Genomic DNA, 26,909 nt, shown 5'->3' with positions numbered 1-26,909 from the left:
ACTTCGAATTAAACAATCAGTTCTTTCATCCTCCTGCCCTTTGCCAATGTTTACTCACATGAGCGTTATTCATTCCTGAATAGAGAGTTTGGTATTCATGATCCAATAATGTTGGTGACAAAGGACACATTCTAGGGACCCAGATGTTGATTTGAGGCACAATAGCCTAATTTCTATGGATTTAGAATAGACAAGATTATGTAACAGGCATAGCCTCTGATTAAATCTTCATTAAATGCTCAAAAATTGTTAAATAGATGAATAACAAGCTCCATATTAGATTATTTTCATATTTCATTCCGTCACAAGTGGAAATCTCTTATATGTTGCCTTTTCTTCTCTTTTTGGAAAATAACTGCTTGATTGATATATACCTTCTTCAACTTGAAGATGCTTCTATTCAATACCATTTTTATTCAGGGATAGGCAGTCAACAGATTTCACCATGCAAATGTTAGATGGATCAGATCAAGGTTATAGCAAACCAGCCCCACCAAATGGGAAGAAAAATCTATTGCACAGTGCAACACAGATGTAAATCACATCTGACTGAATTAAGCAGCTTCCATAGTTTCAGCAACTACAAAGGTATTGTTTCAGCAACTGCAAAGGTATTAAATGAATCAACTCAAATATGTACAATCATAAAAATCACTGTGCAAACTGAAACTGTTCAAAGCAATCTTGCTAATTAATGGGGAAAATTATAATTCTCCCAAGACTTTTGAAAACATTCTGTCAAAAGAAACAAAATCTTTTGCTGTCAGCTATAAATGTATAGGGAAATGAAAAAAGAGAAAACATCTATTTAATATGCTGTAATTGGAAGCATTAGAAACATGGAGAATTAAAGCACTTCGTTTCTTTTTAAAATCTTATCGAGTGTAGTTTGAACAGCACTCATCACATAACCATAAGGCGCAGCATCTTTTCTGTGCCTTGGTGAACTGTCATTCCACAGTTTGGACCAGTCACCAGCAGTTCATCCTTCCTGCTTTCGACGCGGTAACATATCTCAGAGTTCCTTTAATGTGAATTTTTTCTCCAATGTCACCTCTACTAGGACATCTTCATCTTCTTTTTCATTTATGTCAATAAGGTCACTTTTCATTAAGTTCCTTGTCTGCTTCTCTAGGGCCCGGCATGGGCAGTAATGTCAACATTCACAAGGTCAGTAATTTTTTTCTATTAATCCATTTACATTCTATACAAATTTCACTCCAGTGTTATCACTTTTTGTTCCTTAGTTGCACTTTCTTCTTTTCTGGCTCATTCCCTCTTTTGATTATCCAGGTTTTTATCACTGGAAAACAAGGCAGTAACACAGCTACACACTTTGCTATGTGTGAACTGAACAGGGGCACAGTGACCAATCACCAACAGACTTTAAAAGAAGTGATGTCGGGCTTCCCTGGTGGCGCAGTGGTTGAGGGTCCGCCTGCTGATGCGGGGGACGCGGGTTCGTGCCCCGGTCCGGGAGGATCCCACGTGCCGCGGAGCGGCTGGGCCCGTGGGCCATGGCCGCTGGGCCTGCGCGTCCGGAGCCTGTGCTCCGCAACGGGAGAGGCCGCAGCAGTGAGGGACCCGCGTACCGCAAAAAAAAAAAAAAAAAAGCAAAAAAAAAGAGAAGTGATGTCATTGGTTGCTGAGGATAATACCTATCTGTTACTTATATGATGATTTGTGGATTAAGAAACTAGCAGCAAAGTTTGTACTTTAGGCAGTGATACACGTTCAATAGGCCATGGTAACTAAAATTTGAATGTGTCAGTGGGAAATGGGTGCTATTTAACTAAACTGTGGGCACTGAAATCCAGGCGTATCATGGAACATGAAAACCCGTGCAAAGTGAGGACTGCTTGCATGTTAATCAATGAATAAATATAAACTGGCCATTTAATATGTATCAAAAGAATATTATGTTTATTGTATGAATTAGAGATAAGAAGTATGGATTATTAATATGAATAGAGGCTTCCTGCCATTATGGAATATAGTTAGGAAGAAAAATATCTGCATAAGTAACTACAATACTAGGCATAACATAAGTGCTAGGCATAATATAAACACTGTGCCATGGAAACACAAACCTGGAGTTCTCAGGAGACAATTATGAATAGCATGACTATTAAGCAATAATTGTAATAATGATAAAACCTTTTACACTAGTTGCATCTACTCAAAATTGTCAGAAGACAGTCACATTCCTAATTCCACTTTTTTAGGGTTGTACCATATTAAGCAGGCAGCTCTCAAGACTATGTTTGACTTGGTTGAGCAGTAAATTTCACATTTTATGTTAGAAAAGGAAATGTGTATTTTCTAGTCAATGTTTCCACCCAAGAGATTCCACAAAATTGTTCAGGGACTGCTGAGTACATAAGTTTGATTTTTAACATGCTTTTCCCCACCAATGCAGCCCTCCAAATCTTTTTAGAAAACACACACACACGCACAGAGTTAGGATGTACAAGTGGAGGACGAGAGAGCAGCAGTTTGGGAAAGGGAAAAACATATCTATGCATTTAGAGTACCTTTTAAAAAGCTTTAGGCACATTTCTTTAGCTGTTAGTTGTTTTCAAACAGCATAAAATTTCTCCTCCATAAGTAAGAGCACCAAAGAGAAACCACATATTTTCCTAATTCAATTTTTATATATTCTCCAATACAAATCAAATTCTATAACAACAGAGTTAAAGCCTTTAAATTACCTTGGTACAGTTTCTGGTTAGAAACTCAGATGAAGAAATGGTACCTCCTGGTGAGTGCTCTGATGGAAGGCTTTTCTCAATTACAAATCTGTTAAATCAATAACTTTCCTGACCATAATTTCTAGATGTTTACTCTGGGCAGAAACCAGCCATTGCTACATTACTGCTTATAGTAATACATAATAAGACCACACATAAAAGTCTTAACCACAAACCCAGGTGCTGAGCAGGCTCTGATCCTTGGTGTAACAACAGAGACAAATACACAATCTGGATGTATTTTCAGTGTTGCTGAGACACCATCTCTCATTTACTCTGATTTCAGCAATAGTTAAACAAAAAACCTTTAGTAATCAAGAAAACTCATTTCACTGAATTCTTGATTAATCAAAGGTTTTACTGATACATCATAGTGGGGAAGAACGTTCCCTAATAGACATTCAACATGAGGGCTCTTAAAAACCTTCCATCTCTAGCATACTCAGCCCAGAAAATCTTACTGAAGAAAGTCGGCATTCCAAAGTTGTTGGGGAAAACTCCAGTCACTCATGTTGTCTTATTGCAGTATTTGATTTAGATAACTATAGCATCAATGGATTTTTCTCCATAATTTTTCTATGAATCTTTGAGGTATTTAGTAACTTTGAAATACTCTTATTAAGAATTATTATCATCATAAACTTGGATCCATTTACCAGATAGCTGTTATGTGCAAGGCACATAATATCCTACATATTTTTCAAAATTTTCCCTTTTTAGCCTCACCATAATGTTGCCAGGTAGGTGTGTTTATCCCCACTTTACAAATAAGGAAATGCACGTTTATGGAGTTTTAAACTGTTAATGAGTGACAGACCAGATTCATGATCAGGGAAGTCTGATTTCACTGCCCAGTTTTTTTTATACTATGTTATAGTATTTGAGGAAAGCAGGAATATAACTACAGATTATTTTTATAGAATAATAAAAGATGAGTATTTTACAGTAGAGGTGTTTGGACAGAGCTTCATAAGATAATGGAGGGAGGATGTTCCAAACATGTGGTTTGAGTGGATGAAAACATGAAGAAGGCTTTGAAGAATGAAGCCAAAGACAACGGCGTGGACCAGAAGTGCAGATGAAGGAAAGGTCATCAGAAGCATCCTTGCAAGGCGCTGGGTTTTAGGATTTGATTCAAGATGTAATAAGATGCAAGTGAGAGGTTTTCCAGAAGGGAATGGGTGATAAAAATGACCTATCTTTTACACAGATGAGACAAATTCTTTCAAAATCTAGGTCTGACTATGCCACCCATAGCCAAAAACTTAACAGACTTCTCTGTATCTCCAAGATAATGTCTAACAACTTTTATTTATTTATTTTTGTCTAACAACTTTTAAATGGCATTCAGAGGACCCACATTTTCTTTAACATTTCCTCTTTTTACTCCATCTATGCTTGCTCCGCCCATAATGAACTCCTTGCAATTTCCAGGACACACCATTCTCCTTTATGCATCCACATGTGGGCGCACGCTATTTTCTGCTCCTTTGTCTAAAAACAATGAATTTCAACCCAACCTTCAAGAGTCTCCTTAAGCATCTTCTCCCCTGTAAAATCCATCATGATAACAGTTAAGTAGTGAGTATCCATATTTTATGTCCTGTCTCCCCCACCAAAAAAAATTGTCTCAGTGTTCCTCAAGACCTAAGAATATTGTGAAAATACTAGAGGCATTTACATTAAAGTTATGAGCAAATCAAATATGTTAACTCTATTAGCCAAGGTCGCAGTAGGAATCAAATGGCACACTCAATTAAGATTTGAGAAGGATTTAATAGAGAAACTATGGACAAAGGTATGTGCTGGATATAAAGAGACCAGAAAAAATAGTCAACTAACCTCCCTGCAACAAAAATAACAAGGGAGGAAGAAGCTCCTAAAACCAGGAAAGAGACTGTCTCCTGTTGAGGGCTGGTGAGGGGAATTTTCATTTTTGGTTGCAGGATTCAGCCAGCAAAAGGTGACCCCACAGGAAGGAGACTAAAGAAATAAATACCTGACCCGACTCTACTCCCTCCTTCCCCTGCCTTGCCAGGACTTCTCAGCGGCAGTACAGTATAGAGGAGACCACTGAATTGTCCATCTAAGGGCAGAGTAGAGAAGGGTGGAAAATGAATTTGGAGAGCCAAATGGAGGATAACAAGCATGTCCACGTCTAACACTGTCAATGGAATATAGTATTAGAAACATAAGCTAATAAAATTAGCCAAGGCAAACAATATGAGGTACAAAAAATGGAAAGGAGAAGTGTCATTCACTGAAAATAATATGATTGTATTTCATTTACTCAAAAGGGGTAAATGTAAATCTTTCATTAAAAATTCAGTTGGCTGAATAAAAAAATCACTAGCCTTCCTGTTATAAAATATAATGGAATAAACGGTCCCATTTAAAATAGGATGAGATACCACAACTAGGAATAAGCTTTTAAAATGTTTAATATTCACATGAAGAAAAATGTAAAACATTATTGAAATACACAAAAGGAGACTTGAATAATGGTAAGATATATTCTATTTTTCATATCATAAATATGTCACCAGTTTAGGAATGATATCAAACTATTTCATTTTTCCAAAAAGTGTTATCAGCTTCTCTTATGAGCTCTACTTTCTACTGCATAGACACCTCCCTTATTGATATCGACACCCAGGTACCTACCATGTTAATTACTTGCACTATTAGAAAGTTATTCAGGTTCTAAGACCTTGTTCTGCTCACATTAAAGTTTTAATCACTTATTGGATCTAAAGCTCTCCTTCTTTCTACACAAGCAGGGGGAAATGGTGACTCTAGCAGTAGAAGCAGGAGGTGGAGGAAGACATGAGCTTCTGTAATGTGTACCTTTCCTCTTTCTCCTGGACGTAGTTTCCCTGATATTGAGGAGGAAGGAAAGAGAGAAAAGAGAAAGATGACTATTTAAATTTCAATGGTTGGGGACTTCCCTGGTGGTCCAGTGGTGAAGAATTCAGCTTCCAACCCAGGGGATGTGGGTTCAATCCCTGGTCGGGGAACTAAGATCCCACGTGCCCAGGGGCAACTAAGCCCATGCGCCACAACTACTGAGCTCGTGCACCTCAACTAGAGAGCCCACGTGCCACAACCAGAGAGAGAAAACCACACACCATAACTAGAGAGAGAAAACATGGAGGCCACAACTAGAGAGAAGCCCATGAGCCGCAGCAAAGAGCCTGTATGCTACAATGAAAGATCCCGCATGCCTCAACGAAGATCCCGTGTGCCGCAACTAAGACTTGATGCAGCCAAAAATAATAAATAAATAAAATAAATAAATAAACTTCAATGGTGGCCATTAGTGGTCATTATCTATTTAAAGGTCATTGTCTGTTCAGTTAGTGGTAGAGCTTTTCCAGCTCCTTCTCTTAGGGGAAGTACAAGCTTGCTTGATAGAACTGGCTGGTGTGAAACTTATTTCCAAATAGTTCCCCAAGGCACTGATGAACTCTTCCAAGACTCGAGACCTGGCCACTTTTTCCTGCTGCACCTCACCTGGGCATAGCACATTCCTTTGAGAGGCCTGCCTCTTTACCACATCTGTGACAATCCCTGATAAAACCAGAGCCTACAATCACATTATCCCTCTCTTGTCCCCAACTCTGGCACTTCAAGGCCATTCAGGAGCCATCTGCCATATTTCTCAGCAACCATGACTTTAAGCAGAGGGGAAGGTCCTGGCATACTCTGTGGCTTGCTGTTCCTCACTGGGCCATGTCCAGGTCTGCTAAGTAGGCAGCCAATTAAAAAATGAAATGCTCATCTTGCTAGCACTTCCGGAGTCTAGGAGTACTTCTCTTGGCGTTTTCTTTCCTTCACCTCAGGAAAAGGAAACATTTCCGCTCTTCCCTTCCCACAGAACAATGAACAGTCCCTTGGCTAATGCCCAAAGTGATCCATTTCTATCTTTCAACTCTTTTATTATCAAATGGCTGGGGTGGGGTGTGGGTGAGAGAGCTGCTTGTGGTGAAGCAGCTCTTCTCAGCAGGTCCTGTTAAGAGGTTCCGGCTGAAATCCACTCATTTCCTGAAGTTAGAAATTGGAAGTCTCTTAGAACCTTTCATTTTCAGCTTGGTCACTAGCCATTTATTTTACAAAAATAAGATTCTTATTACTCTCATATATATTGTAAATGGTTAAAATCTCTATGGGGCAAAATTAGAATTCCACCTACCTTTGACAAATAAATACCATTTCTAAAATTATACTATAGATAAACTTGTAAATATGAAAAATAATTATTTGTTACATTTTGCTCATAAGAGTAAGAGATTAGAAACAACCAAAGTGTAGTTAAATAAATAATGGATGTTCGTATAATGGAATAAAGGCTAAACATTATTTTAAATGTTTTAAATATTTTAATGTTTTCATTAGTAAGCAGATTAGTGATTCATTTTTAAGCAAGTACTCAGGGAACATTGACTTTGTAGTTAATGCAGTGATATTCCAGACTATATAAAGAATGGGGCTTAGCTTTATGTATACTGAAATGGAATGATCTTCTTAATAGATTTTTAGGTGAAAAGACAAAGGCAAGGTAAATGATAATTAGAGCATGTGCTTTTATTTGTGAAAAATATATACATGCTTATAGGTGATATGTTAATAGATAAGTGTGTGTGTGTATGAAGTTGATGTAGTTATCCCTGTTTTACAAATGAGAAAACCAAGACTTGAGAACCTAGCAAATTCCAATCACAGAACCAGTTGCAGCGTAACTATGATTTGAATTCAAGCTTATCTGACCCCAAATCACAGGCACTTTCCAATACAACATTCTTAACCTTTGACTAACGTTTATCAGGGTAGAATTGACTACTCCTTTTTCTACCATCAGTCGACCTTGTAAATATATCTATTTTAGAATGTATCACACTATATGCAGCAATATGTGTATATGTTGCTCTACCCTGGTCTAGCGTGGGCCTCGTGAGGGCAGGTGCTCTGTAGAGCCATCTTTGTATCCTGGGTGCTCTGGTGTGGTACACTGAAGAAAAGCACTTCACAAAGGAATGAAAGGCATGATACATCTTTGTACGTAAGCAACAATGGAGGAGAGCTTTATTACGTGCCTAGTAAGGCAACTGCCTTTTTTTTTAACAGTAGTAATACTAAGAGTGTGCCTTAAGGTATCTGAGTACTATATGAAAGTTTAGCTAAATGGGCTAAATATGATTATACCCAAGCCTCAAACCTGCATAACAAATTTAATTTAGTGAACATTTATCAAATTCTATTATGTGCTGTTAACGAAAAGAACCATTTATTTCTATGATCACACTTTACAGTCCCTTGTGCACAGAGTGCTGATGTCCATTATTAAGTGGTCTGAAAGGTCAGGCCAGTAAACTTTTGCTGATTTGCAGGTCCCTCCTCCAGAGATTCAGTGGGTCAGATATCTGTTCATGTGGACATCACCGCCACCCCAGGAACAGGAGAGCATAAAGTCACTATAAAAGGTATATTTCGGGTCCAGGTAGATAAAACAGCCTATGAGACTTTAACCTCTGGAAATAATTATATCAAAAATGTTTTTTCTTGAATCTCTCTTTAAAAATCTATATTAAATGATTTCAGGGCATGCTCGGAATGTCATGAATCTAGAACTTTTGATTTAAAACTGAAACAAATGAATGGCACAGGTACTTAACCTATGTTACCTGAAATATCTAAATGGTTTAAATACATTGGTGATTACATTTCAAAACTGTATACATTGAACATGTTCTCTATGGTTGAGGCTATGATATACATTGAACATTGGTGCTGTGGTTGGCTCCAACTTGCCAATGACATTTTAGATGTTAAGTCAGCATGTTCTTACTATCCACATAACCTACCTACTTTTTCTATGTGATTTCCAACAACTGTTTGATTTTTTTTAAATGGGTGGTTGAATCAATTGGTTTTATATTGTAAAAGCACAATCTGAAAAGAGGGGTCATTTCAAGGATATAATTTAATGATTAATACTTTCCTCAATAGAACCATGTTCTATTTTTATATTATTATAGACTTAGTCACTTTAAATAATATCTACTTTAATCAAAACCATGGCCTTCTAACATATTTTAAAATTGCATTACCTAACGTATCTTTGTATTATAAAAGTAACACTGCTATGGGCTATAATAGATTATATACAGTACTGGTAATCATACAGAAAAGTGGGCATGACTATATATTCCAGTGTCACTAAATATATTTGAAAAATATTTTGACAATGCATATCAAATGGTAAAAGTTTTATCAACCTTTTACATTAGCAAATTTAATTGTAAGACAATTCCTTAAGGATATCATCATCAAAGGATGAGCAAACCTGTATGAGAATGTTCATTTAAGTATTATTTATGATGCCTGAAATTAGGAAACCGCCATGATATGCAACAACAAGTGATTGGGTAAATATAGAATGAAATGTACATATAATGAAATATTTGCTGTTGGAAAATATATAATAAATTAGAATGCTACCCGTGATGGGCTTAAAAAATAAAGCTACTTATAAGACTGCAATACATTATGATCCCATTCTATATATAAAGATTGAAAACATCATACCAAAATATTAACTCATTTCTTCTGAGTGATAAAATTATATATTTTTAAAATCTATTTTCTGTATATTTTCTAAATATTTTATGATGAACATATAATTTTAATATGAAAAGCATCATTTTTTCACCTAAACAAGAATCACAACTTTTCAGTATTAATGATTGTCCTTTCAATTACAGCTCACATTTGCCATCCCAGTGCCACATGGCTTAGAGCTGAAAGCGCCATCAAGCGTGCAGCCCAGAGAGTAAATGGCTTTTCCTTGTCAGTGGGGTTAGGGTGCTATCAAATGCAAGTTACAACTTCATACATCGTTTTAAAAAATAAAAATTCACTCTAAGGACCAAAGGGAGAGTCTAGGATTCCACACATTGGTTTGCTAATACTTTATATTCCTGTCTCTTTCCTTTTGGCTTTTAGTGATTGCTATTAATGACTTAAACTGGCAGACCACTGCAACGTTCCGCCCCTTTGTGGAAGTTTGTATGCTGGGACCCAACCTCGGAGACAAGAAGAGAAAACAAGGCACAAAGACAAAAAGCAACACATGGTCACCAAAATATAACGAAACATTTCAGTTGTAAGTTATGACCTGACTCCTTTATTCAACCAGGCAATAGGCATTGTAGAGCTACACTTATGAGCGACTCACAGGGTAGGAATGGCACTGGGCTTTGCTAAGGAAAGCAAAACCTATGGGTTTAAGGATTCCTGTTCATCATTGATCCAAGGCAAATGAACAAGGCTCTGTTTTTAGTTCTCTTCCATTTGTTTAGTATTTGTCCAGTGCCTACCATGTATCAGGCAATAGTATAGGCATTGGATATATGTAGAAGGAGGACTTTGCTCTCGTGGAAGTTACTCTCTAGAGGTAAAGAACGTATGATAAACAACATCATAAATAAATAAAGTTATCATATGATAGTACTAAGCAGAGCATTAAAACAGGGTGATGCAATAGAGTGATGGGTTGGCTGCTTAGACGGGGTGTTCAGGGAAGCCTCTCTGAGCATGTGCCTTTTAAATAGGAACCTGAGAAAATAAAGAACCAGTCATGTAGGGAAGAGAGTTGAGAGCATTTTAGGACAAGGAAAATTGTGAGTGCAAGGATTCTAAGCAGGAGCATGCCTGGCATATTTAAGAAACAGTATGTAGTGGGCAAGGGAGTGAGATAAGATGAATTTGAAGAGGTGGTCAGGTACTACATCACACAGGGCTTTGAAGTCAGTGGTAAAGGAGCCTGGGTCACATTCTAAGCTCAATAGGAGACATTGAAGGATTTTCATATGAGGGTTTGAACAATCTGATTTACATCATTAATGATTATTGTGTTTGCTGTATAGAGAAGTAACTATAGGGAAGGCAAGACCAAACAAGTAGAGGTAAGTTAGAAGGCTATTGCAGTAGTCTAGGTAAGAGATAATAGTGACTGATCAGATAGTCTTAGGGAGGAAGGAAGTAGTCAAGAGATGGAAAAAAGTGGACCATCCTCAGTCCCAATCTTGACAGGTCTAACTGTTGCTATAGGAAAGAGCTGGCATTGAAGCACCAGGCTCTGCTGGAACTGATTTACTCTGGAAATTTTTATGCAATTTAACATCTTGTGAACAGTGCGTGATAGTCTGTGCAGTGTATTCCCCTGAGAAAAGGCTCCTAGATATAATAGCGTATCCAGGAGTCTGAGGTAAAGAAAGGAAATTGTAATAACGGATGTTGAAATGGCACAGAAATTCTTCCAAACGGTACCCGTCCCCCCTGGCCTAGCTTCCATGACCCCTAGTAACGCCTCCTACCCCTATATCACTGGGGAGACCTTGCCTGCAATGATTAATTACAACATAATATTTTAATTCCAGTTTCTATTAATATCCTTAACATCAGGGCAGTAAAGCATTTTTAGATGGATTTCCTATTTCCATCTAGGGAAGGAAGGAGTTTTTAAGTTCGATTGCAGAGTGACAGCTATGTAAATACAATCTAAGTAAAATTTAAAGGATATTTGCATCAGAGTTCAAAGACAATGATACTCTATTTGCCAATATAATATTCTGAGCAGTATACAAAACTTTCAACAGTCTATTAGAACCATATTGATCCCTATTTGAAAATGCTCAAAATCCATATTTTTAATCCACACAGCATTCTGAGTAAAGAAAACCGCCCACGGGCCTATGAACTTCACCTTTCAGTTAAAGATTACTGCTTTGCCAGAGAAGATCGAATTATCGGAATGACAGTAATTCAGCTCCAGAACATAGCAGAAAAAGGAAGCCACGGGGCATGGTATCCCCTATTGAAAAACGTCTCTATGGATGAAACTGGTTTGACTATCCTTAGAATCCTCTCGCAGAGGACCAGTGACAATGTGGCTAAAGAATTTGTAAAACTTAAATCTGAAACAAGATCTGCTGAAGAGAGTGCCTGAAACAAACACTGCAAGATAGCATCTAGGAGAATTCATAAACTATAACTGTTTGACTACTGCATGCATGTGCAAATACACGGGAATGTTTATTTCACTACGTTTCAGTGTTTGCCAGTACTCAAGAACAATGTCTACAAGGTATGTGGAAAACCTGTGGAACTTTTATACCACTTCTGGTCTTTGAGAAATAAATGTTCCATGAAGTGCCAAAATTATGATGTAAAGTGAAATATCCAGAGCATCTTTTAAAATGTTTATTTCATTACCAATTTCTCATCCATTAAACATACTAAAAAACAGTCTCTTAAGTTGGTCCATTAGTTGTCCTTGTTACATTGGTGTATATGGCCAGTAGGTATGAAAGCATCTGTTACTCAAATTCTATTTTATTTAGACTTACCTCATTATAGATGTCTTACAAATACCCTTTTCTATCATGACTAGAAATGCAGTTACTTCTAGAAAGCATTTGTAATTTTATAGTTGCAGGTATATTGTGATGATTTTTGCATACATATTAAAATAGAAAATGTGGGAAATATTTTATGCCAACCGGTTTCCAACCTTTCTGAAATCACTGTGAAGAAATGCTCTTAAAGCAAACTTATAAAAAGTAATGCTAAATAGTTTGTTAACAGTGTTTGATATATCAACAGAACTTTGTTCTTTAAAACTGCCAAGGTCACATCACATTTGTAAAAAAAAAAAAAAAAGGTAAGTTGAAGCATTTGCCATCTAGCATTATGTCTTGGCTTTACCAAATTTCATTCTTTAGAAAGTCATATGACTAATGGTTTAGGAGTATGATGGAAGGTTTGTTTCTTAAATTACCTATGATAAGTAATTATACTGTTAGTGTTTTCCTTCTGACAGTTATGACTAACTCCTTATTTACTGAGTGCTATAATCAGTTAAATGCTTTTCTCTTTTTAGAAATATTCAACAGTTTTTACTGAATGCAGCATTACTATATATTGCACTGGAGCAAAATGTCACGTCTTCAACTATTTAGTGAAAAATGTAAAATGAAGTCTGAAGAAACTGCTTACAGTTTTGTAATTTATGTTATTTATAAGCCCAAGATGCATACAATGCAATAGGAAAACAACTTATTACAGCTTGGTAGATAAAAATATAACTAGGTTAGAGTGTGAATATGAAATAGTCTATGAATATTTGCATTTTCTCTGTTTTAATGGTTTGACTTTTTAGAATCTGTACCTAAGTACTTGGCTGTAGAACAGGACTTTGTAGTTGTAACTTATGGTCATAACTGTTAGTGGGCAACATACATATGCAGGAACAAGATCCTGTTATAGTGACTGTGCTTTGTGAACAAGCTGGTCTGATATGTTAAGAACAGAAATGAAAAGTATCATGACTTTCAGAACCATGCTGTTACTGGGTGTGAAAACACAGACAGTAAGATCCACTAATTCATGTTAAATTGATAAGCAAGTGCTTTGTTAATGACGTCTCCAAATGCATAGTACAATGCAATCCTCTGGCATATGCATTAATAAATGGATGTATATTGAGCACATGCAATACTTCATTGTATCTTCTGCCTTTTTATTTCATGTATGCAACATCATTCCACTATTTAAGAATAAAAAATCCAGGCTCTTTTTACTGGATAGAACACTCTTCACAATGTTTAGTTCTAGTATCTCATTAGAATTTGAAAAAAAATTTTCCAGGAGTTGTATTCATGGAAAAAGCCACATATTACAGGATAATTACCCTTAAAATAAGAAAAAAGCTGATGTATCTACCTGTCTGTACGTCTCTGAATACTGTTAAGCCATGAAGAAAATTCAACATTCAACATATAGACAAGCAACACAGTTAAATAAAAACTTACATGACAAAAGGTTTCATTATTTTCTTGCAAGATTCATTCAAGATTTATAACAATTTTACAGAACATTGACTTGAGCTCTTTAGGAGCACATTAATGTCATAAAGCAGCACACCCTTGAATAAATGGCAGTTTGCGTTTGCATTGATCACTTAAAAAATTATGAGCTAAGTAGTTTTTCCAGTATTTGTTTAATTGGATCTGTTCATTCCGTCTTTGTGTGTGTGCACAATATATATCAAACACTAATGGTTATGATATGAATTGAGTCTATTTATTAATATCATAAAGTATCAGTCCTAATTTTGAAATAATTATGAATTCTGCAGTCTGTTGTTTTTCCCAAGATACAAGTATTTGTTGTCTCCAGAACAAAGCTTGTTGTGTTTGCATACCCAAATTAGTAACCACTCTGAAGTTCACAGCAATCTCTGTCAACTATAGACTCCATTAAAGTGTGAAGCAATTTATTTATCATATTTTAGATAAAATGCACAAAGACAAAGCTCTGTTTTTCATCTACAGATGAAACTCACATTAGAAGTTCTCAAAGAAACACATGATAATCAAATTTGGCTAAAATGAGGTGTTTAAAACCACAGTGAAACATTTATTATTTAAAGGAGCTCTGATGAATTCTTATTTAAGATAAGTAATCAGATGTCCTCATCTCAACCTGCTCTAACTCATCTATTTCTAGGATAATTTATATATTGAATTTCCCTTAAATGAGGTACATTTATAAATGACAATCCTAGCTTAATGTTTTGCATTTGGCCTTTTTAAAAAAATGTTTGAAGCGAGGTTTATTTTCTCCTTTTAATTTCTCTTATATAAAGATGACTATACTAGCACTTTTATGGACTAATATAGTAGTTTCAATCTTCATACTCAAATAATGAAAAATAATCAGTTATGCAGGACTCAGAAAATATCCCTGGATAGAAGTCTGAGAATAAGCTCCAATTTGTAAATATCATATTATACATATTTTAAAATATACTTTTTTCACATTATGACGATTTTGAAATCAGGATACATTTTATAATCATTGTCAAACTATAGATTAATGGGTGCTTTTTTTCCTTTTTTAATAGTAAATAATGGTTCATCTTGCAATGAATGACTTCTTAGAAACAAATGTAGAAAAAGAAAGTAATGCTTAGGGATCTTTTTAAAGAATCATATATATTTTAGTTTGCGTATACTAAAATTAACTCTGTTGGTAAACGTTTCTGTTTTGACAAATTCATAGAATCGTGTATCAGGCACAACAAGCAAAATATAGGACAGTTCCGTCATCCTCCAAAATTCCATTATCCTACTACTTTGTAAACAAACTCTTTTTCTACCTTCAGCTCCTAGCAGCACTACTCTATTTTCAGTCCCCCTGGTTTTATGTTTTCCAGAATGCCATGGAATGGAATCATGATAGTAGGTAACCTTCTGAACCTAACTTCTTTCACTAGGCATTATTCATTTAAGAGTCATCCATGTTGTGGCATGTATCAACTGTTTTCATTGCTGAGTAGTATCCCATTTACGGGCATACAAAAGAGCATCTGTTCATTCACCAGTTCAAAGACATCTGGATTGTTTTTGGTTTTTGTAAGATTATGAACAAAGCTGTTATAAACATTTGTGTACAGGATTTTGTGTCACCATAAGTGCTTATTTCTCTTAAGTGAATGCGAAGTAGTGGGATTTCTGGATCATATTATATATTTAACTTTATAAAAAACTGTCAAACTTTTACCAAAGTGATTGTATCATTTTACATTCCCAGCAGCAATGGGTAAGAGTTCCAATTGCTCCAAATCCTTGAAGCACTTGGTACTGTCAGCCCTTTTTCTATTTTAGTTTTCTATTTTAGTTTGCAGTCCTCTGATGATTGATGATGTTGAGTATCTCTACATTTGCTTGTTTCTCATCCATATATTATCTTTGGTGAAGTGTCTGCAGATCTTTTGTCCATTTATTCAACTAGTTTTTTGTTTTACTATTGTTGAATTTGGAGACATCTTTGCATACTGGGTATAGAAGTCCTTTGTCAGATATGAGATTTGCAAGTATTTCATCCCAGTCTGTGGCTACTCTTTTCATTCTCTTAAGAGTGTCTTTCAGAGAGCAAAAGTTTTAAATTTTGAAAAAGTAATTTATCATATTTTTCTTTTATGGATCATGGCTTTGCTGTTATATTTAAAAATTCTTTGCCTCACTCAGAGTCATAAAGATTTTCTCCCATGTTTTATTACGGAAGTTTTATAGTTTTAGATTTTACTGTTTGGTCTATGATCCATGATCCATTTTGAGGTTATTTATTTTAATTATAGGATGCGAGGTCTGGGTTGAGGTTTATCTGTCTTTTTTTTATTATTTTTAATCTACTAATTAATTTGCACAGGGAAGTCAAATTGTTCCAGTACCACACACCATTTATTGAAAAAACTACACTTTCTATGAATTACCTTTGCACCTTTGTCATAAATCCATTGACCAAATGTGTGTGGGTCTATTTTTAAAATCTCTATTTCTGAAATCCCTTCCTTAACACCAGTGTGACACTGTCTTAATGACTATAGCTTTGTGTTGTCTTGAACTCAGGCAGTGTGAGTTTTCCATGTTGTTCTTTTTCTTAAGATTGTTGTGGGCTGTTCTAGTAATTTTGCATTCTTAAAAAAATTAAAACACTACTGGAATTTTGATTGGGATTTTACTGAATCTACAAATCATTTGGGGGACAACTGACATCTTAACAATATTGAGTCATCAATCTACGAACACAGTACCTTGTCTCCATTTATTTAGGTCTTTGTTAATTTCTTTCATCAACGTTAGTTTTCAGCATAAAAATCCTACCAAATATTTCTTCTGTGTGTGCATGTATGATAGTGTAAGCAGTAATTTGAGAATAAAATTCAAATTTCAATTGTTCATTTTAGTTTAAAAATTGATTCTTGTATATTAGCATGGTACCCCACGACCTCACTAATCTTCCTTATTATTTGTAGGATCTTTTTTATAGATTCCTTGGGATTTTCTACATTGACAATCATGTCAAAGAGAGGCATTTTTGTTTCTTTTCATGTGTGTGCATATTATCGCTTTTCTTTCTTTAATGCACTGGTTAAGTCTTCCAGTACCTTGTTTTCTTTTATTTTTTTCTTTCTGAGAACAGGCAAAAACTGTTTATGTAGATTTAATCATATCATATACAACTACAACTTGTAGCAGTGAAAATGACCCTAGAAAGAATTTGGCTTCAGTGGTCTCAAACTATTTAGTGTAGCTGAATTCCCTCCATAATGTATTCACACCACAATATATAATATAAAGCAGGAAGAAGAGGCACAGTTCTTATTTTTTACATTAGTTTTATCCATTTGTTAATACACTGACTTCATATTTTAACCTATTCTCATGGCATACAATATTACAACTGAGTACAATCTTTAATAGGAGCAGTAAGCTTGGCTTGTTCTCAGTCTTAGGGAGAAAGTATTCAGTCCTTCACCATTAAATATGATGTTAGTTATAGGTTTTCTTTTATCAGCTTAAAGAAGTTCCCTCCTACTCCTACTTTGCTGACAGTTTTGAATTTTGTCTAATGCTTTTTCTGTATCAATTCAGATAATCATATAATTTGTCTTCTATAGTCCGTGAATGTGGTAAACTACATGGACTGATTTTTTGACTCTTGAAGCAGCTTTGCATTTCTGAGATGAACCCCAGTTGGTCATGATGTATTGTCTTTTTGTATATTGATGAATTCAATTGGGTAATATTTTGTTGTATTTTTATATCTATATTCATGGATTCTATTGATCTATATTTTTCTTTTCTTATAATGTTTGTGTCTTGTTTTGTTATCAGGGTATTTATGGCCTCCTAAAGATTTTGAAACTGTTTCCTCCATTTCTATTTATCTATTTTATTAATCTTTTAAAAAGAATTAGCTTTGATTTCATTTTCTCTATTTTTTTCTGCTTTGAATTTCAATGTCTTTTGTTCTTTATTATTTTCTTCCATCTGTTTGATATAGGTTTAATTTTCTCTTCCAGTTTATTAAAGTGGGGCCTCAGATTATTGATTTGGTACCTTTTGTCTTCTAAAAGATAAGCACTTAAATGCCACAAATCTTCTAAACACTGCTTTAGCTTCGTTCCACAAATTTTGGTATGCTGTATTTTGTCTTTATGCAGTTAAAAATATTTTCCAATTTCCATTTTGACTTCTTTAACTCATAAGTTACAAATTATGTGTCTTGTTAAATTTCCAAATATTGTCTCTTACTTATTTCTAGTTTCATTTCCTTACAAGTTAGAGAGTATACTTTGTATGATATCAGTTCTTTTAAATTTGATAAGATTTGTTTTATGACCCAAGATATGTATGGTAACTGTTCCATATGCACCAGAAAAGTCTATTTTGTTGTTATAATTTTACGTTAGAAGTTATAATTTTAAGGCATCTATGAAGAAATCTAACAATCATAGTCAAGTTGATTGGTAGTGTTCTTCTGATCATCAATATTTTACTGACTTTCTTTTTTGCTTTACCAGTTACTTTGAGAAGAGTGTTGAAATCGCCAAATATAATTGTGAATCTTTCTATTTATCTTTCTATTTCTTCTGTTTGTTTTGTTTATTTTGAAACTCTGTTGTTAGGTACATATACATTTCGGATTATGATTATCTTCTCAGTGAGTTAACTCTGTTATAAATATGTGATGTTCCTCTTTCATCCTGGTAATTTTCTTTGTTCTAAAGTCTGCAATAACTGATAGTAGTGTAGCTTTCTTTAAATTAGGGTTTCAGTTGTATACCTTTTCCCATTGTTTTCTTCTAAACTATCTGTATCACTATATTTAAAGTATGATCATTGTAGACAGCATCTATGTGGCATATATGGGTCTTTTTTTAAATCTAACTTGACAATCTTTATTTACATGGTACACTTTGACCATTTTACAAAGCTAATTAATTAGATTTTTTAAATTGCCAAAATTCTGATCTGAGATAGCTGAAATAAAAAGACTCATAATACATTGGTCTTTTGTCTTCTTTATAGAAAGTCATTTAGGTCACAAGTTTGAAAAGTTAATATAGGCCCAAGTTGTAAACATCTACACTGGTATTTCTTGAAAAAGATATGACAGAATTATAAAATTTAAGAGCTGAAAATAATCATACAGATAATCAAAATTCTTCACTCAAGAGAAGAAACTAAGCCTCAAAGGTATATAATATCTAGCCTAATATCAACTAGTTAATAGCATAATAGGAAACTGGAATCCGGATGATCTAATTTTCCTAAAGCTATCTTCTCTGCCCCACACCAGTACCTTGTCTGGGGCACTTCTAAATACTCTAAAATCAGTCCTCTAGGGCTGCCTCCCGAAAGCAAAGGGATAAATTTAGGCCAAATTGTGATTTTTATCCCCAAAGTGGTGTCTAAATTAGCCAGCTAATTCTCACATATTTTTTAGTGATGATATTAGATGGTTAAGCATTCTTTCTTTAAAACGTAGCATTATAGAAAAGGGAGGTTAAAAACATTAACAAATGCTAGTCATCTTTTTTGTTCGTATACCTAGAAGAATTGATTTAATTCTAATGAATCATATCCTGTGAATATGTTTTTAATCTCAATTTTATGTATGAGGAAACCGAACCTTGAAGAGTTTAAATGACTTGGCAAGATTCATACACATTCTTACTTATTTATGCTCATATAGATATATGGACACATAACCAATTATAAAATATATTAAGAAAAAAGAGGGGCTTCCCTGGTGGCACAGTGGTTGAGAGTCCGCCTGCCGATGCAGGGGACACGGGTTCATGCCCCGGTCCAGGAAGATCCCACATGCCGCGGAGCAGCTGGGCCCGTGAGCCATGGCCACTGGGCCTGTGCGTCCGGAGCCTGTGCTCCACAACAGGAGAGGCCACAACAGTGAGAGGCCCGTGTACCGCAAAAAAAGAAAAAAGAAAAAAGAAAAAAATTCCATTCACAATGACAACAGAAATTTTAAGGTACCTAGGAAGAAATCTAACGAACAATGCATAAAGACTTGTATAAGGAAATTCTAACTCTATTAAAGGGCATAGACGATAATACAAACAAAAGAAAACATAGGTCTCTTTATGAATGACAAGACTCGATATTATAAAGATGGTAATTGCTTCCAAATTAATCTACAAGTTTCATTATATTTTAATTTACAAAACAACATATTTTTCTAATAGATTACAAGCTAATTTAAGAATTCATACGGAAGCAAAAGTCAAGGCAATTTTGAAAAATGATCAAGTATCCCCCCAGCTGCACAGCTCTAACAGATTTCATGATTTGTCGTAATGCTGTAGTAAATAGTGTAGGTTTTGCATAGAGACACATAAATAGACAATGAAATAAAATAGATTCCCTAGAAATAGATCTATGAATATGTGAGAATTTGATATCATGTTGGGTAGGGTAGACTTTTAATAAATGTATACATTAATATACATTTAATGAATGTATATATTCTATATCTATATAAAAATAGATAAAACTAGATCTCAATGCAAAACAAAAATAAAACGAAGTCCAGATGAATTGCACACCTAATAATAATCAAACAGTAATGTTTTAGAAGAAAAACTTATCTTCACCATATAGAAATTTGAAAAAAATTTTTAAACAGGAATTTTAAAGCATAAAAGAAAAGAGAATAAATGATAAATTTGCACATACTAATATTTAAAACTTTTCAGTGACAAAAGGAACAAAGTTAGATGAACAGCCAAACAAAAAATATTTTATTATTATTATTATTTTTTTTTTTTTGCGGTACGCAGGCCTCTCACTGTTGTGGCCTCTCCTGTTGCGGAGCACAGGCTCCGGACGTGCAGGCTCAGCGGCCATAGCTCACAGGCCTAGCCGCTGCACGGCATGTGGGATCCTCCCAGACTGGGGCACGAACCCGCGTCCCCTGCATCGGCAGGCGGACTCTTAACCACTGCGCCACCAGGGAAGCCCCCAAAAAATATTTTAATATGCTTAATTAATAATGAACTCAACTACGTTGTGGCACAAACTTTTAAGAATTACTTAAAAATTCAATAGAAAAATCAATGAGCAATCCACAAAAGAGAAACACCAATGACAATAAATATATTTAGAGATGCTTATTCTCAATAGAAATAATAAAAATACAAAATATATCTCACTCAAATCAGCAGAAACGTGAAAAAGTTGATTCAAGAATCAACATAATATTTTGAACAATCCCTCATTAATGTCATTAACAAGATCCAAGAAGACATTGCGTCTATGAACTATAAGAATGAAAGCCAAAATAAAGTGCTTTAAAAATGAGCATAGCCAAGAGAAGTAAATAATGAGAGAAAATATTACATTTGGAGCAGATAATCCTTTGTCGCGGGGAGCTGTCCTGTGCACTATAGGATGTTTGGCAGCATTGCTGGCCTCTACCGTGGTTCAAAGTAATCATGGCCTTCACCTTAGAAATGGGCATGAACCACCCAGCACTATGAAAGCACTGTTAAACCCGGTGTAAACAGGTTGGCTGCATGATGATCCTCTCCTCTGTTGCTCTCCCTTCTAAACTCCCAAGGCTAAAAAATTACAACTTAAGGAGACAGTGTCCCTCCAGTGTTCCTTCTTTTTGAGAGTTTAGAGAAAAACCTCTGACAACTAGATGTTTCCTAGTGATGCAGCACCAATTAGGAGTTGGTAACAGTGGCTCTGTTGGTGACAGTGCCAAAGACTCTGTCCTGGGGCTCATCTCTCCCTTCTTCAACAAGTTGGGGGGAATTGACTATGTTTTGTTGAAGTTTTTCTTCTACAGTAATTTGTAAGAAAGATACTCCATTTAAAATTCTACTAATGATTTATAGTTTTTTCACAAATAGTTATTTATAGTCATTATTATCATAAACACACAAAATAACTTTTATCTCACACTTACCAGTCAAGAAATTTAATACACTTATTTCTTGGGGATTTGGAGTTTTTTGTTTTGTTTTGTTTTTCAGCTTCCTGGCCTTTCTTAGGCTTCCAGTTGTGTTTTTTTCTTTTTTTTTCCTGAAGTGAACTCATTTAAATATGAAAACTTTCAAGACAAAGATATTTTTATTTTATATTTATTATTGTAATCATATTTTAATAAATTACTTATGTTTACTTTATCAATATTTCTCCCTTGAGTGGTTAGTTCTTTTATTCAGTTGTCCTTTATGCTTTATTGACCTTAATGCTTAATATTTATTTAATTACTACCATTAACTGAGAACTAGAATATGCCAGTTACTATTCTAAATGCTTTAGATGTATCAACGTATTTAATCTTCACAATACCATTATGAGGTTGGTATTATAATAACCATTGTAAAGATAAAATTGTGGCTTAGAATGGTTAAGTAGATTGCCTAATGTCATGAAGGTGTTAAGGAAATCAAGATCTAAACTGGGATAGTCTAATTCCAATTTTAAATTCAAGGGGAAAAAAAGAGGGACAATAATATAGCTATTATAAACAAACATTCACTTAACAATACAGACTATATCAAAATGTATTTAAGCAACAACCTATAAACCTAGAGGATTCAAAAGAATGAAACCAGAAAATATACTTGGAGAATTTAATATTATGCCCATCTCAAAAATTTATAAAGCCCACTAAAATAGTCTTAGACATCAATGGTCTCAACAATACGATTAGTAAATCTTAGGTATGAAATACAGAGAATTCTACATCCTACAAACAAAGAATATGATTTGCTTTCGAGCAGCAGCAGAACAGTTAGAAAAATAGCTAGTAGGCTACAAAGGCAAACTCAAAACATTCCAAAGGATCAAGAACACACTGAATGTGTTCTGACAAAATGCAATAAAAATATGAATTAATAACAAAATGAAAGCTAAAAATTACGTATGTTTGAAAATTAGCATCTTACCAAATAATCTTTGTCTTATGGAAGAAATAAATAAACGAAGGAAGGAAGAAAGAAGTACTTGTAGCTGAATTGTGATAAAAACACTACATGTCAAAATTTATATGTGAAAGCAATACATAGAAGTAATTCTATAGCATTAAATATATTTGTTTTAAAAACAAGAAATTATTGAAAATATAAGTGAAGTATCCAACTCAAGAAGTTGGAAGACAATCAAGAAAATAGGCCAAAGAAGCAACAAAGAAGAAAATTATACAATTAAGTTTAAGGAAAAAAATCAGACACCCGGATATTCCTTACAAAAGAAAATCCATGTAAAAGTTTAGCAAAACCAAAACCTAAACCTAGTTCCCTGAAAAGATTTATAAGATAGATAAACCCTTGGCAAGACTAGTTAAGAAAAATAGTAGAGAAGATACTACTGCATAAAATACAGAATGAAAAGGGGAACTATGGACCCAAAAGAAATATAATAATAATAAGGGAATAATGAATAAAACTACTTTAAAAAAATAGATGAGGTGGATAAATGTGTAGAAAAATATAAAATACCAAAACTGGCCAAAACATGTATAGAACCTCAAATAACCTCTAAAATGCTTTTTTTAATTGGAAAATTTATTAAGAAATTCACCTTCCAAAAATACTAGTGAATGTGTAAACTTGAACAGCCAATTGGGAAAGCAATATGGCAGTACTTACGAGTTCCACTCATAGGCTTTATATCCCAAAGAACCTCTCATGCAGGTCCAAATGTGTGAGACAGACTACATGAACATGCAGCACAAGGATAGAGCTTTAAATACATTGAATCATTCCTGCACCCCAGGGATAAAGCCCACTTGGTCATGGTGTATAATCCTTTTAATATGTTCCTGAATTCAGCTTGCTAATACTTTGTTGAAAATTTTTGCATCTATATTCATCAGGGATATGGGTCTAAGTTTTCTTGTAGTCTCCTTATCTTGCTGTGATATTAGGGTAATATTAGCCTCATAGAGCGAGTTTGGAAGGGTCCCCATGTTCCCTCCTCTTCAATTTTTTGGAAGAGTGTGAGAAGGATTGGCATTAATTCTTCTCTAAATTTTTGGTAGATTTCACGAGTGAAGCTATCTGGTCCTAGTGTTATTTTGTGTTGGAAGTTTTTTAATTACTGATTCAATCTCATTATTCATTATTGGTATGTTCAGATTTTCTATTTCTTCCTGATTCAATCTTGGCAGGTTGTATGTTTCTAGGAATTTATCCATTTCTTCTAGATTGTCTAATTTATTGGCATACAATTGTTCACTGTAGTCTCTTATGATCCTATATATTTCTATACTATTAGTTGTATTATCTTTCATATCTGATTTTATCTATTTGAGTCTTCTCTCTTTTTCTCTTAGTCTAGCTACAGGTTTGTCAATTTTGTTTATCTTTTTGAGAAAATCAACTCTTAATTTCTATGATCTTTTCTATTGTTTTTCTGTTCTCTATTTCCACCCTGATCTTTAATTCATTCCTTCTGCCAACTTTGGGCTTAGACAAAGAAACTATAAGAATAAAGAAGTAGAAAGCTAGAGACACTACTCTTACTGATTTCAAACTATACTACAAAGCTATAGTAATTAAAACAGTATGGTACTGATATAAAAATAAACACACAATCAATGGAACAACAGAGAGCCCAGAATTAAAGCTCCACATATGTGGACAATTAATATCTGAAAAGGAAGCCAAGAATATTCAATGGGAAAAGGATAGTCTCTTCAACAAATGGTACTGAGGAAACTAGATAAACACATGCAGAAAAATGAAATTGAACCTCAATTTTACACTACTCACAAAAATTAACTTGAAATGGATCGAAGTCTTAAACATAAAACATGATGCCTTAAAACTCCTAGATGAAAACATAGGGAAGCAGCTCTTTGATATTGCTCTCAGTGATGATTTTTTGGATATAAAACCAAGAGCACAAAACAACAAAAGTAAAAATCAACAAATGGGACTACATCAAACATAAAAACTTCTCCACTGCAAAAGAAACAATCAACAAAATGAAAAAGCAACCTACTGAAGGGAAGAAAATATTTGCAAACCATATATCTGATAAGGGGTTAACATTTCAAAATATATAAACATCATACAATTCAGCATCAAAAAAACAACCAATCAGATTAAAAATGGGCAGAAGTCCTGAACAGACATTTTCCCAAAGAGGACATATAGATGGTTAACAGGCACATGAAAAAGATGCTCAACATCACTAATCATCAGAGAAATGCAAATTAAAACCACAATGAGATATCCACTCACACCCATCAAAATGGTTATCATCAAAAAGTCTACAAATAACAAATGTTGGCAAGGATGTAGAGAAAAGGAAACCCTAGTACGTTGTTGTCAGGATTGTAAATTGGTTTCAGCCACTATGGAAAACAGTGTGGAGCTTCCTCAAAAAACTAAAACACTAATTCAAAAAGATACATGCACCCCAATGTTCATAGCAGCATTACCTACAATAGCCAAGATATGGAAGCAACCTAAGTGCCTATTAACAGATGAATTGATAAAGAAGATGTGCTATAAACAAACACACACACACACACACACTCACACACACAATGGAATACTACTTAGCCATTAAAAATGAAATTCTGCCATATGCAACAATGTGGATGGACCTGGAGAGTATTACGCTTAGTGAAATAAGTCATACTGAGAAAAACAAATATTGTATGTTATCACTTCCATGCAGAACCTACAAAATAAAACAAACAAATATATATAACAAAACAGAAACAGACTCACAGATATAGAGAACAAACTAGTGGTTACCAGTGGGGAAAGGGGAAAGATAGGGGTATGGGATTAAGAGACAAAAACTACTATGTATAAAATAGTAAGTATCAAGGATATATTGTACAGCACAGGGAAATACAGCCATTATTTTTTTAATAACTTTAAATGGAGTATAATCTATAAAAATATTGAATCACTATGTTGTATACCCAAAACCAGTACAATATTGTAAATCAACTATACTATAGGAAAAAAAAATTGGCAGAGGGACTAAATAGAAATTTGTCCAAATGAGACATCCAAATTATCAGCAGCTGCGTAAAAAGGTGCTCAATATCACTAACCACCAGGAAAACACAAATCAAAACCACAATGAGATATCATGGCATACCTGTGAAAATGACTGTCATCAAGAAGAGATAACAAATGTCGACAAGGATGTAGAGAAAAGGAAAAACTTGGGTACTGTTGGTGGAAATATAAATCGGTATAGCCCTATGGAAAACAATATGAAGGTTCCTAAAAAAATTAATAGAACTACCATATGGTCCAGCAATTCCACTTCTGGGTATATGTCCAAAGGAAATGAAAACAGGATACCAAAGAAAGATACACATTCCCACGTTTACTGCAGCATTATTCACAACAGCTGAGATACGGAAACAACTTACATGTCCCTCAAAGGCTGAATGGATAAAGAAGATATGATATGCACACACACAATGAAATATTATTCAACCATAAGAAGGAGGGAATCTCTGCCATTTGCAACAACATGGATAGACCTTGAGGACATTATGCTAAATGAGATAAGTCAGACATAGGAAGACCAATACTGTATGATATCACTATATGTGGAATCTAAAAAAAGCCAAACTCATTAAAAACCTAGAGTAAAATGATGTTTACCAGAGAGTAAAATGATTCCCCAGTGGCGGAATAGGAGAGATATAGGAGGGTACAAAGTTGCAGCTAGTAGATAAGTAAGTCCAGAAGATCTAATGCATAGGGAAGTGATTATAGACAACAATATTGTGTTATAAACTTCAGACTTGTTAAGAGACTAGACCTTAATTATTCCCACCACAAGAAAAATGATAATTATGTGATGTGATAAAGGTGCTAGCTAACACTACAGTTGCAATCATACTGCAAATTATAAATGTATCAAATCAACATTTTGCATACCTTAAACTTACACAATATTATATGTCTCTTGCACTGTTGGTGGGAATGTAAATTGATACAGCCACTATGGAGAACAGTATAGAGGTTCCTTAATAAACTAAAATAGAACTACCATATGACTCAGCAATCCCACTCCTGGGCATATACCCTGAGAAAACCATAATTCAAAAAGAGTCATGTACCACAATGTTCATTGCAGCACTATTTACAATAGCCAGGACATGGAAGCAACTTAAGTGTCCATCAACAGATGAATGGATAAAGAAGATGTGGCACATATATACAATGGAATATTACTCAGCCATAAAAAGAAATGAAATTGAGTTATCTGTAGTGAGTTGGATGGACCTAGA

General features: G+C 34.5%; 1 protein-coding gene across 1 annotated transcript in view; it reads left to right on the top strand.

The window, feature by feature from the left end:
* The window catches only part of UNC13C (unc-13 homolog C), a 739,526-nt gene extending 727,445 nt beyond the window's left edge, over nucleotides 1–12,081 (top strand). Inside the window, exons 34-36 of the mRNA XM_079913745.1 lie at nucleotides 8,138–8,230; nucleotides 9,753–9,912; nucleotides 11,472–12,081. Of these exons, the coding sequence (XP_079769871.1) occupies nucleotides 8,138–8,230; nucleotides 9,753–9,912; nucleotides 11,472–11,757 (539 nt within the window). The 3' untranslated portion in view covers nucleotides 11,758–12,081. The remainder of the gene's footprint in view (nucleotides 1–8,137; nucleotides 8,231–9,752; nucleotides 9,913–11,471) is intronic.
* Nucleotides 12,082–26,909: the final 14,828 nt, after the last annotated feature.

The sequence above is a fragment of the Stenella coeruleoalba genome, assembly GCF_951394435.1.
Source record: "Stenella coeruleoalba genome assembly, chromosome: 2".
NCBI lineage: Eukaryota > Metazoa > Chordata > Mammalia > Artiodactyla > Delphinidae > Stenella > Stenella coeruleoalba.
Note: the sequence above shows the minus strand (reverse complement) of the source record. Positions and strands in the feature narration are given on the sequence as shown.